This window comes from Mauremys mutica, chromosome 10 (genome assembly GCF_020497125.1).
Source record: "Mauremys mutica isolate MM-2020 ecotype Southern chromosome 10, ASM2049712v1, whole genome shotgun sequence".
Taxonomy (NCBI): domain Eukaryota; kingdom Metazoa; phylum Chordata; order Testudines; family Geoemydidae; genus Mauremys; species Mauremys mutica.
Window position 1 is genome coordinate 68,672,949 of NC_059081.1, and position 12,278 is coordinate 68,685,226.

General features: G+C 42.1%; 1 protein-coding gene across 3 annotated transcripts in view; it reads left to right on the forward strand.

Moving 5' to 3' along the window:
* Positions 1 to 11,867, forward strand: part of UBE2F (ubiquitin conjugating enzyme E2 F (putative)) — a 177,818-nt gene extending 165,951 nt beyond the window's left edge. For all 3 annotated transcript variants that reach the window (XM_045033077.1, XM_045033075.1, XM_045033076.1), the window contains one exon: positions 10,540 to 11,867. In XM_045033077.1, the coding sequence (XP_044889012.1) occupies positions 10,540 to 10,590 (51 nt within the window). In that variant the 3' untranslated portion in view covers positions 10,591 to 11,867. The remainder of the gene's footprint in view (positions 1 to 10,539) is intronic.
* The last annotated feature ends 411 nt before the right edge of the window (positions 11,868 to 12,278 follow it).

The window sequence follows — 12,278 nt, forward strand, 5'->3', positions numbered from 1 at the left end:
ACTCTTTTTAATGAATTCTTATGTTTTTGCAATGTTCATATTGAGGTTTCGTATTAACCAGTTTATAATGCAAAACATGTACACCTCTGATTATTATTTCTGCTTGATTGTTCAGTACTGCATATAAACAGATGTGAACATAGACAAATATACAATGTTAATAAGAAACTTTTAAACCATATGGTGTGCCTAAAATTAGAGTCTTGCAGTTGTGTAATGAGAACCTTCTGTTCAGTAACCAGATTCACATGAAACACAATCTGCTTAATATACTCTGGCCAATGCTGTCATTTCCTTGATCCGGAAGGTAAGCAGAAGTGACAGACTGCCTTTCTAGAGCATCTTTGCTATATGGAGACTGTCTCTGCCTTCGATTAATGCAGAGAGTTTGTGTTCTGATATAACACTTCGGATTCATTGGTGAAAAACTACAGTTTTCAACGTCCTGTACTTTGCTGTTGCCACTTCTCTTGGTTTATATGCATCTTCCTTCATCCTGCCTCTTAACTTCACTGTTTGTTAAAGTGACTTCTCAGACTGACGAGGTGAGATGTAATAACACCATGCTTACTTTATTTACGTGTGGACTGCAAAGCCATTTGTATTGTGAGCAGTTTCCATTGACTTAGGGCTTGAAGCTGATAGTGTTTTTACTCTAGATAGTTGCAAACAAAAAAAAACCTTGATTCTTTTACAGTATTGCCCCCCAAAAATTAAAATGACCTTTCACTTTCATAGAGATTGACCTTTCATTTCTTCATGATTACCACCTCTTGGTTAGCTCAGTACTGTTCAGTAAACAGGGCAATGATCCCGGGAGTCCTGTAATACAGCAAGTATCTGATCCAATGTTCTGAGGGAGTGGATTGATGTAATTTCATTATTATTACTCAAGAACAGCCTGTGAAGATGAGTTGCAGTGCTGTAAGGCTTGAGTCTATGAAACTGAGCATTCTTAGTGACTGCTGAAGAGAGGTACTTTCTGATTAGTAATATTTATTTGTACTATGGGTAGCTCATAGCATCCTTGATACTGTGTACAAATGCGAAAGGTTATTTTAATTTTTTGTTCAATATTCAAAAAGCACCAAGCTACATCGGGAAAGGTGCTATCCTAGTCCCAAACAATTTCCAATCTGGGAACCATTCTGACAATTAGATTTGCATTGTCACAAAATATTTCATGTATTTGTGAGGTAGTTTTAATGTGGAAATAGTGTTTTTGTAACGATTGTTTGTTAAAGCCCTTAAGTTTCATGTTTTAAAATAAAAAGCAAGCCAGTTAGCATTAACTGAGACTTTGTTGGCATGTTTAGCCCACATGGCAAAGAATTTGAGTGGTAGAGTTGAGGCCCTCTGGCAGGACACTGCTGCTATTTGGGCTGTAATTGGTCTGTGAATAGATGGATAGTCTTCCCTCTCCAGAGCTGTCAATCCTTTCTTTTCAATAGCACTACACATTCACTTTATATGAGTTCATATCCTTCCAATAACTTTATTTTCTTTATTTTTATTTCGTATGAGAATAAACCTGGCTGGAATTAATCTGGTTCAGCAAGGGAATGGGTGAATTCTCTAGTTAAATGCCCTGATAGGGAGGGAGTTTTGTTTGACTCATCTGGGCAGGCCAGCTACAATGCTGTGAACAGTCTTGAATTATCCAGTGATTAATCTATTTTTGAACAATGGGGAGGTGAGGTCTAACATTCCTTACTGAAGAGCTGGGAAAATTGTATTTTAATTAGAGCTTGTCAGAAATTTTCTAATGAAACAGTTTTGTTGGAAAATGCCAGTTCGTTGAATCCAATCTTTTTTATGAAAGAGAATTGGGTTTGACAGACTTTCACAGAATCACTAGCAGCTGTGAAACTGACAAGAATGTCCAGTTGAGTCAGCAACTGCCTCTCTGGGGAAACACATTGTCTCTGTTTCTAAAATATCTTTTGATTCTTAAGCTTTCTGATTTGCAAGAAATTTTGACAAATTTGGTTTCATTCCAATTTGGAACAAAACCAGATTTTGAAATGCCATAACTTCTCGTGAACTGGAAATCCCAAGTTTCTGCCAGCTCTAATTTTAATAGGGTTAGGAGATGACGTCTTAAAATCAGAGTTGTAGAAGGAATAGGTTAGTTGAATGCAGTATTCTGTTAAACTCATCAGTTCTTTCCTGGGAGAGGGAAGAGGACCACATAGTCCTGAAGCGTCAAGCTGCAAATAAGAGACATGCAGTCCCTCTGTCATTTATGTGCAGTGAGGCTCTCGGCTCCTGATGCTAGTCAGACATGACGTCTAATGATGGGTGCTTGTGATTTGTGTTATCTGGTTTTATCTTTTTGGAAACCTAGCTGCTGCTTCAAGTGGTGGGTCCCTATTTCATTCCACTAATGGTGCGCATGCCCCCAGAGAATTTGAAAGCTGTATCCACTGGTCTGCGCATGCACCCTAGCTCACCTCGTTCCTCCCACTGAAGGGATAAAGGGCGGGGTGAATCTGCTGCCTCTCCAGTTCCTTCCCACCACTGCATGGTCCAGTTTAGACCCTTACATGTTTGCAACCTCAGCTTTGGTCTACAAAATAAGTTTTTATGGTTTAGCATTACATTAGCCTCTTGGGAGGTCTGCCCCTCCCTCCCTCCCTTCCTCCGTCCCTCTTCTCCTCCCTCCTCCCATCCGGTATTCCATTCGGGTAACAGACTCTGCCCAGAACTCTGGGCTTCACACTCTGCTTCCTGCTTGCAATCCTTCTTGGTCAGTGTCGACCACCAGTGCTGCCTATATTGCCTTGGGCACGCCCACATCATGGTGAGGTCCAATATCTGCCGATTGTTCCCCAACTAGACCTGACAAGGCCGGGAACTTCATCTCCACAAAAACCTCGTGGAGAAGGCCATGAGACCCCAATCAGAGCCAGGCCGGGGAACCCCCTCTGTACATCAGTCTGAACCATAATCATCCTCATCGGGAGATTCTGAGCCAGCCGATGAACCACTCTTTCCTTACCTACATATCCTCCACCATCAAAAAGGCCCATACCAGTTTGGGACCAGCCTCTGCCTCATCTAACTCAGAGCCACTGGTACCCCATGCCATGGGGTCCCCCATGACCAACTGTCAACCCCTTCTATTAGCCGTATTGAGGGACTAGAAACCAGTATCCCCTGCAGGCTCAATCCAACCTGCTAAGGGGATGATCAGATCTGCCCCAGATCTGGCCAGAGGAGGAGGAACAAGGTTCTGGCACTTCCATCACCCCTAGACGAAGCAGTGACTTCTAAATCCCCTCCCCCCGAATTATTTCAGGCAGTTCCAGGGACTTCTCTGCAGAGTTGCTGGAGCGCTTCTGATTTCTCTCAGAGATCCAGGACTCCCAGCACAAACTCCTAGACATCGTGCATACTTCTGGACCCAACAGAATTGTGCTCCTACTCCCAAAATGGCAGAGAAGCATTATTATGTGCTGGCCAATGGTGTGAAATTTTTATCTCACCCACTCTTAATTCACTTGGTCCATGCTGCTTCTGAAGGGGCTAGACAGCAACATCTCCAATCTACTACTGCTGACAAAGAGGGCAAAAGCCTGGATCTGCTAGGAAGACAGGTCTTCTCATCATCCAGCCTCCAGTTCAGGATAGTCAATTGGTGTTACTGGCTGAATACTATTTCCTGAACTATGCCCAGTTTGCAGCATTTACTGACAGCCATCCACAACAGGACGGAGCAAAGTGATAGCTAGGACCATCCTCCAATCTGCAGTCAATGCTGCTGATATCTCCTCTACAGCTATGGCTACTCCCATCATCATGCACAGAGAGTCATGGCACCATGCATCAGGGTTCCCTAGGAAGGTCCAGAATACCATTGAGGACCTGCCCTTTGAGTCACACCTCTTCAACCAGAAGATGGACAAGTCCCTCCATACCTGAAGGATTCCAGGGCTATCCTCCATTCACTGGGGATATACACATCTCCCTCTAAGAGGAAGTTCCACCGCACATCGGTCAAATCTACATATGTGGCTCAGCAGTTTTTCTATCAGAGGTCCTATGAAACACCATGTAAAAGACAGAGGGTTCAAAAGTCCCACTTCCCTACACCCCCTGCAACAGACTCGACATCTCAACCCTTGGCTCAATGTTATTTTTGATGGGAGCTCAAGAACCTCAAAACACTAAGCCCAACACCTCCCAATCCCCACACCATTTGGGGGTTATCTAGCACTCTTTTTCAACACAGACCGTTAGTGCTGATCATCATCCACTCTGGCTATATGATAGAGTTTGCATCCCTACCTCCCCCCCTCAAAAAAAAAACACTCCCCAATCCCTTTCGGGGGCCACTCTCATGAGAGTATTCTCAAACAAGAGATGAATATCTTACTGTAGTGAGGAGCAACAGAACATGTCCCTTCTCAATACCGAGGGAGAGAGTTTTATTTTACTTACTTCCTGATACCCAAAAAGAAGGGTAGTTGGAGACTAGTTCTTGATCTCCATCATCTCAACCACTTCATTCGCAAACTCAGACTTTGCATGGTCACGTTGGCAACATTTGTAGAAAAGGGATGTGAATCACAGTTCTTGATATGAAGGATGCCTACTTTCACATAGAGATCCCACCCACAGACACTTTCTCAGATTCATAGTAGTCTCTGACCATTTTCAGTACAGAGTAATCCCCCTTGGAATAGCAACCTCCTCAGAGTCTTTACCAAGATATTCTCAGTAGTAGTGCTCCACATCAGATTTCGTGGCCTCATTGTCTTTCCCTCCCTTGACGGATGGTTGCTTCTTGCCAAGTCTCACCGAGAAGCCTGTCTCTCAACTTCCATGATGTTACTACACCAACTCTCTTCACTGGGAGTCAGAGTAAACATTGAAAAATCTGTTCTCATCCTCCTACAAGCCCTGGTCTTCATTGGGGCACCCTTAAATTCTATCACTGCAAGAGCGTATCTCCCAAGGACAAGTTCCAGAGCCTGAACAATATCATAGTTCATGTCTCAAGCAACCCTCAAGTACCGGATAAGTATGTCTGTCTCTCATAGGTCATACGGCCCCATGCACCTGTGTCACCCTGTTCACAAGACTCCACCTTCGTTGCCTTCAAGCTTCGCTGCAGTCGGTATACTGCCCAAGCTGTTGTTCCATGAACCACATGCTAACAGTTTAGGTCAGGGTACTGTCTTGTCTTCCCTGTTTTGGTGGGCAAATACTCATCAGGTATGTGTGGCCATCCCCTTTCTCCCTTCATCTCCAGACCAGGACCATTATTACAGATGCATCCAACATGAACAACCACACAGCATAAAGTGCCTGAACATCTCAAGGATCCAGGGTACACATCATTATTCTGGAGCTGCAAGCAGTATGGAAGGCATGCAAGTTCTTTCTTCCTTTCATCCACACTCACCATGTCCTTATGTCAGACAATGTCATGACTCTCTTCTTCATCTACAAGCGGGGGAGTGAGATCTGCTTCCCTGTGTGCAGAAGCAGTCAGCCTCTAGAACTAGTTTCAGAGTAGTAGCTGTGTTAATCTGTATCCCCAGAAAGAATAGGAATACTTGTGGCACCTTAGAGACTAACAAATTTATTGTAGCATAAGCTTTCGTGGGCTACAGCTCACTTCTTTGGATTCATGTAGTGGAAAATACAGAAGATAGACATGCGCGCGCGCGCACACAGAGAGAAACAATAGGTGTTACCATACACATTAAAAGGACAGTGATCAGTTAAGGTGAGCTGTTGTCAGCAGGAGAGAAAAAGAACTGTTTGTAGTGGTAATGAAAATGGCCCATTTCCAGCACTTGACAAGGAGGTGTAAGGAATTGTAGTGAGGGGGAAAGATGAGCATGGGGAAATAGTTTTACTTTGTGTAATGGCCCATCCACTCCCAGTCTTTATTCAAACCTAATTTAATGGTGTCCAATTTGCAAATTAATTCCAATTCAGCAGTCTCTCATTGGAGTCTGTTTTTGAAGTTTGTTTGTTGTAATATTGCGACTTTTAGGTCTGTAATCGAGTGGCCAGGGAAGTTGAAGTGTTCTCTAACTGGTTTTTTAATGTTATAACTCTTGACATCTGATTTGTGTCCATTTATTCTTTTACGTAGAGACTGTCCGGTTTGGCCAATGTACATGGCAGAGGGGCATTGCTGGCACATGATGGCATATATCACATTGGTAGGTGTGCAGGTGAATGAGCCTCTGATAGTGTGGCTGATGCAATTAGGTCCTATGTTGGTATTTCCTGAATAGATATGTGGACAGAGTTGGCAACGGGCTTTGTTGCAAGGATAGGTTCCTGCGTTAGTGTTTTTGTTGTGTGGTGTGTGGTTGCTGGTGAGGATTTGCTTCTGGTTTGGGGGTTGTCTGTAAGCAAGGACTGGCCTGTCTCCCAAGATCTGTGAGAGTGATGGATCGTCCTTCAGGATAGGTTGTAGATCCTTGATGATGTGCTGGAGAGGTTTTAGTTGGGGGCTGTAGGTGATGGCTAGTGGCGTTCTGTTACTTTCTTTGTTGGGCTTGTTCTGTAGTAGGTGATTTCTGGGTACTCTTCTGGCTCTGTCAATCTGTTTCTTCACTTCAGCAGGTGGATATTGTAGTTGTAAGAATGCTTGATAGAGATCTTGTAAGTGTTTGTCTCTGTCTGAGGGGTTGGAGCAAATGTGATTGTATCGTAGAGCTTGGCTGTAGACAATGGATGGAGTGGTGTGGTCTGGATGAAAGCTGGAGGCATGTAGGTAAGTATAGCGGGCAGTAGGTTTCCGGTATAGGGTGGTGTTTATGTGGCCATCGCTTATTAGTACTGTAGTGTCCAGGAAGTGGATCTCTTGTGTGGACTGGTCCAGGCTGAGGTTGATGTTGGGGTGGAAATTGTTGAAATCATGATGGAATTCCTCAAGGAATTCCTCTTTTCCATGGGTCCAGATGATGATGTCATCAGTGTAGCCCGAGTAGGGGCGTAAGGGGACGAGAGCTGAGGAAGCGTTGTTCTAAGTCAGCCATAAAAATGTTGGCATACTGTGGGGTCATGCGGGTACCCATACTCTAGAACTAGTGTATCCCCAATCAAGTCACCCTATCAGCAACCTACCTTCCTGAGAAGCCAAATGTGCTTGCAGATTCCCTCAGCAGACCCTTTATGGTCGACCACAAGTGGGATCTCCACAATTTGTAACTTTGCAATATTTTGACTCTGTGGGGGACCCCAACCAGGGATCTGTTAGTCTCTCCAGCAAACAAAAATCACCACACATTGCTCCAGAGGAGCCTACATCACCACTCCCAGAGTGATGATCTGCTTCTTCCTTGGTCACACCAGTTCAACTATGACTTCTTCTCCTGCCATGAGTTCTACATAAAATCCTGATTGCCCCCTTCTGACCCAGACAGTTCTGGTTTCCCAGCCAGATACATGTCATCCTAACCATCAATCATCCTTCCAACATTCCCCAAGCTTCCCGACCCAGTAGAATGGCAAGATCAAGCACCCCAATCTGTCTGTGCCACCTCACAGCTTGGTATTTGAATGGGCATCATCCTTAGAACATTCATGCTCCACAATCATATCAGACATCTTCTAGAACAGTGGTTCTCAAGCAAGGGTACACGTGCCCCTGGGGATACGCAAAGGTCTTCCAGGGGGTACATCAACTCATCTAGATATTTGCCTAGTTTATAACAGGCTACATAAAAAACACTAGTGAAGTCGGTACAAACTAAAATTTCATACAGACAATGACTTGTTTATACTGCTCATGTATATACTATACACTGAAATGTAAGTACAATATTTATATTCCAATTGACTTATAATTATATGGCAAAAATTAGAAAGTAAGCAATTTTTCAGTAATAGTGTGCTGTGATATTTTTGTAATTTTTTGTCTGATTTTGTAAGCAAGTAGTTTTCAAGTGAAATAAAACTTGAGGGTTTTCAAGACCAGTCAAACTTCTGAAAGGGGTACAGTAGTCTGGAAAGTTTGAGTGCCACTTTTCTATAATAGTAGAAAGGACTGTACTAGAAAATATTACGTAGCGCAGTGGTCCCCAATGCGGTACCCACAGGCGCTCATTTATCTGAGCCTCTTGACATTGCTGCTTCTCGGCGGCATTTTGGCGGATGCTTGTCCACCAGCCACAGTCCTTGGTGGCTCATCGTCCGGCGCCCACCAGACGAAAAAGGTTGTGGACCACTGACCTAGCTAAATGGAAGAACTTCTCTTCTTGGGCACAACAAAGAGGCAGTCTCCCAGAGACTACAAATATTCCTCTCATCTTGGTGTATCTTTAAAGACGTCAGGTTTGTCCATCAGCTCCTTGTGGGTGTACTTGGCATCAGTCAGCACATACTATCCACCTTCTCAGGGCTACTCAGTCTTTGCACATACACCTACCAATAGATTCTGGAAAGGCTTAATAAGAACCTTCCCACCTACTCAGAAGCCTACCTCCCCAGTGGAACCTGAACCTTGTTCACTCAGTACTCATAAGGCACATATTTGAGCCTTTAGCTACTTGCTCCATGTCCCCCACTTCCTTGAAGGTCGCTTTCCTTGTAGCCATCACTTCAGCGAGAAGAACTGGCAATTTTGGAGTGATGATGGCAGATCCTGCATTCACTGTATTCCATAAGGATACAGTGTCTTTACATCTACACCCCAAATTCACCCCTAACGTAGTTGCAGAATTTCACTTTAACCAATTAATTCATTTACCTGTGTTCTTCCCAACACTGCATGCTTCCTCAGAGGAACAAAGACTCCATTCCCTCAGCATTTGGTAGGCATTGGCTTTTTGCCTACAAAGAACAAAACCAATCAGGAAATCTCTGAGTCTGTTTATCACTATAGCAAATATAGTCACCCTTATTTGTCTTGTCCACATTCAACTTTAGACTATATTCTTTGCCATGTTCATATTTAATCTTCACTAACTTCATCAGACCACCTGAATCAGCCAACTGTACTGTTTCATCTGCATAGTGAAAGTCATTCACTCATTTTTCCATTCATCTTAATACTTTTTTCAGTTATTTTAATCACTTGCTATAAATGTTGAATAATCAGTGACATACAACCGTGTCTCACTTCTCTCTTGATTACTATTGGATTTTATTTGTCACCCACTGTAATCATTATCTGATTCCAGTATAATTTTTTTTATTATTCTGAGTTCATGTCCCTCAGTCCCTACAGATCGAATTATATTGAGCAATGCTCTGTCAAATGCTCTTTCGAAGTCAATGAAACACAAGTATACTGTTTTCCCCATTTCAATTTATCTTTCTGATATAAGCTTCAGGTTCATAATTGTGTGCTTGAAACTGTATTGTTGTCCGCTTATTTTCTTATTAGTCTTTACTTGTATTCAGTCTTGAACAATTTGCAGGAGTATCTTAGAGGCATGCTATACTAGGCTGATTGTGCTGTAGTTTTTACAATCCATAGCACTGTTCTTTTTGGGGGGATCTGAATATGCAATGAGGTCGTAAAATCTTCTGGTAATTCTCCTGTCTCAGACATTCTTCGCCAACTCTGACAGAGCCTTCAGGTCTTCATCCCCTTGTACTTTTTAACAGTTAAGTTGGTATTACATCATAAGCTCATGCTTTTCTGTTCAGAAGTCTTTTTATTGGTACTATGATCAGGGCCGGCTCCAGGGGTTTTGCCGCCCCAAGCAGCCAAAAAAAAAAAAAAAGCCGCGATCGTGATCTGCGGCAATTCAGCGGGAGGTCCTTCGCTCCGAGCGGGAGTGAGGGACCCTCCGCCGAATTGCCGCCGAATACCTGAAAGTGCCGCCCCGCTCCGAAGTTGCCGCCCCAAGCACCTGCTTGATAAGCTGGTGCCTGGAGCCGGCCCTGACCATGATTTCTTGATCCATTATTGGCAGGCTAGTTGAGGTTTTTCAGGCCATGATATATTCTCACCATCTCTCATTCTTGTCTTTAGGATCTGTTAGATATTGTCCATTTTTGTCCTTAAGGGTAATATTAATAATCTTTCTGTAATTAAAAGTCACTATAGCAAACTATTACCACTTGTTCAGAGTTGTAATAGATTAGTCTAGACAGTTAAGATATCACACCTACCATATAAATAATCTTTTATATAATCAAATTATGCAATTGTATAGAAAAGAGGAGAAAGTTATAATGTGGCATGCCATCTGCTAATAGTGTATTTCATATCATTCCCTATTTGATTAAGGACTCTTTCCCTCTAAAATGATATGACCATTTTGATACATTCATAGTTAGAACCCATCTGATGGTAAGGGAATCCTGTCAGAGCTGTTCAGACTGTATCGCTCTTGACAGGTGTCCATAGTCAAGTGTTACTGCAAGGATTCTACATATTTTTTCCAGTCACTTTTGCTGCAGTGTGAAAAATGCAGTCTCAGCCAGTTTTCAAAGAGGTGCAAAGATGCTACAATACACATTTTTGCAAGACATACGTGTCTATGAGAGAGAACTGCAGACCAACTTCCTTGAGTACTTAACATGGAAATGTCACATTCTGATTCTTCTTTTCTCTAGGAGGACTTTCGGAATAAAGTTGAAGATTACATTAAGCGGTATGCAAGATGATGAAGGAAGACTGATGGCAGGACCATGGATTTCAAACTATAGAGTTGTCTTTATAACTTATAAAACAACAACAAAAAACCCAGATTGTACTAGTCCTGTGTCCATGTTGTACTGAAGAAAAAAACTAACTTCGTAATTGTCCAAGGTAAATGGACAGTTCAACATAAATACAGCAAGAAATTGTGTATGTTGGTTAAAAAAAAGTTGTTTGCTTCCTTTTAAAATGTTTGCCCTTCTGAAACTGTACTGTATATCTTGTTAATGAAATATGCTTGAGAGTTAAAAGAAATCACTATTGAAGTTGTACTACACTTTTCTTTTTGCCTAGTAAAAATAGTGATGCGTTTCTGGAACACTTCAAGTTGGCAATAAAATGGTCTCCCTCTGAACCAAATTATACTCCTATTGCCTTTGCTGGAGCAGAAATAATATCAACTTTTCCCAGGAGTCACTAGAGCTTGTCAGAATGCATAAAATCAACTATCTAATACTGAAATTCTAATTATATTTAATCTAAGTACATTTTGGCACAAATTTGTGACTTGTACATTGCTACTTTGAGTTTGAGCTACAGTACTTTTAGTTTGTATTGTTTGTGCAAAATAGTGGAGAAATATAGGCTAATCCATAACCTAAAAGTCTAAATTTGTAGTATTAGGGAAAAAATTATACATTCTGTGCAAATGCACCAAATGGTTAACTTTTCAAAACAGGCCTTTCAGATCCAGATGTGGAGAGGAAATTTTTGGAGACTGTTACATAAATTGACAATGCAGTTTGGATTAATTTTCTGGTGAATGACTCAGGGTGTTCTGTAACCCTGTGCCCTTGAGCACAACATACTGACGGCGCATATAACACACTGCACCGTTGTTGTATTATTCTGTGAGCCTAGGTTTTATTTATTTTTAATTTTGCAGGGGGAGGGATTATGCTGAAGGAGTGATATGCTATAATCCCTCTTCTTGTAAGTAGCTGAATATCAAAGAAGAGTAAGGACATGTGAACAGATTCTGCAGAGAATCTGTTCAAAGCTAATGGCATGAAACATTTGGAATCAGTGCTGTGAACAGTATTGTGTATTGTCTACTATCGCTCCCTATTACTCACCTATGCTAATCAGAATGATGCTCAATATCCTGTTTGGCCTAATGAAAATGAATGGATACAGCCATAGACATATCAATGCATTGCATGGTGGGATCAGAGAGTGGAAATGGATTCGATTCAAGTTTTTATAAATAGATGGAGCAACAAAATAAATGTTTGTGGTTTCATACAGAGTGTGTGTGTGTGTGACACTTTTACATTTTGCACCACCTCGAAGGCTACTTGATTCTGCTTGTCATCTTAGTTTCTCATCATTGCTCTTTGTTAAATGCTGGGGCTTTCATTCGCCAGTGAAATTACCTGCTGACTGTCCAAAACCAGTTACTAGATCACTGGCACATTCTAAACGTAGGTAATGCATTCTTAATGCTTGTGGCTGGACCCTGAAAGCTATACAGAGCCCTAGTGACTTCAGTAGGACTCCAAGGCTCCAGAGCAGCTTGCAAGAGGGGAGCCACACTGAGATTTAAAAAAAAAGAAAACTGCTATAAAAGCTGCTCTGTGAGAATATCGTACATCCCTCCTTAATTAAAGTAAAACCTGCATAATGCACTATTTTAACACTGGATGCAGAAAAT